Below are 924 nucleotides of genomic sequence, written 5' to 3' on the forward strand. Positions count from 1 at the left end.
GCTTGAACCCAGGAGATGGAGGTTGCAGTGGGCCAACAGGTTGCCACTGTACTCCAGCCTCGGTGACAGAGACTCTGTTTCAAAAAAAAGAAAAAAGAAACTTAAAGAGCTCAGCCTTGAATTATCTAGCCCAGTTGACTGTACTAATATTCAAGTAAAATATATCAAGAAGCATGTTTACCAATTTCTCAATTTGATCTTGGTTTTAAAGAATAACAAATGACAGAAAACAACTACACATTATGGAACCTTTATTTTTCATGTGATTTCTGTACAAGAGTAACCCTTTTACAAATGGAACTAATTTACTAGAACAATGACAAAATTGAACTGGTATTTGATGTGAATCCACAGGAGTTTAAGCTTCAAATCCAGCCAAGAACTTTGTTACAATCTCTTTCAGCTTTGCATCTGATTCTTCTGAGATCTTTCCATCAGCCCTATTTGGAAATAAAAGCAGGTCATAAGTTCTGACCTGGACAAAATTTTAATGACTAGCCTAACTACAGATTTGAAAATAATTTTAACTTTATATCTTAAACATAACTTTACAAAAACAGGCCAACAATTGCATTCATACCTGATAGTGCCCAACAGGGCTTGGTGCTGGCTGACAACATGAGACAAGAAAGCATTCTCAAACTTTGTAATCTTGCTGGGCTCCAGTTTATCAAGATAGCCCCTTACACCCGCATAGATAACAGCCACTTGTTCTTCAATAGCCATGGGAGCTGGAAAGATACAAAAAGAATGCCAAGTGAGTTGCTCAAAGAAATGAACGCCATGTTACCAAAAAGTCAGGAAAACTTACTTTTTCTCCAATTCCTAACATGTCCCTGGAAATTATCTATTCTTCACAATCTCAGTGACCTAGAGCTCCACTTAATAATCCTTCCTCCCCCCGCCGCCGCCGCCGCCTCCGCC

At 38.9% G+C, this 924-nt stretch overlaps 1 protein-coding gene across 1 annotated transcript; it reads right to left on the bottom strand.

Annotated features, from left to right (window-relative positions):
* Nucleotides 1–231: 231 nt before the first annotated feature.
* Nucleotides 232–729, bottom strand: LOC105527386 (ATP synthase subunit alpha, mitochondrial-like). The gene is made up of 2 exons (XM_011963684.1): nt 581–729; nt 232–440 (listed from the first exon to the last, which is right to left on the bottom strand). The coding sequence occupies exons 1-2, from the start codon at nt 724–726 to the stop codon at nt 359–361; spliced, it is 228 nt and encodes a 75-aa protein (XP_011819074.1). The 5' UTR covers nt 727–729; the 3' UTR covers nt 232–358.
* Nucleotides 730–924: the final 195 nt, after the last annotated feature.

Source organism: Colobus angolensis, unplaced genomic scaffold (genome assembly GCF_000951035.1).
Source record: "Colobus angolensis palliatus isolate OR3802 unplaced genomic scaffold, Cang.pa_1.0 Scaffold11768, whole genome shotgun sequence".
In the NCBI taxonomy this organism is placed as follows: Eukaryota; Metazoa; Chordata; class Mammalia; order Primates; family Cercopithecidae; genus Colobus; species Colobus angolensis.

Coding starts and splice junctions, on each gene's coding strand:
- LOC105527386 (XM_011963684.1), bottom strand. CDS start 726: ATGGCTATTGAAGAACAAGTGGCTGTTATCTATGCGGGTGTAAGGGGC. Junction 441..580: donor GCCCTGTTGGGCACTATCAG/GTATGAATGCAA, acceptor ATTTCCAAATAG/GGCTGATGGAAAGATCTCAG.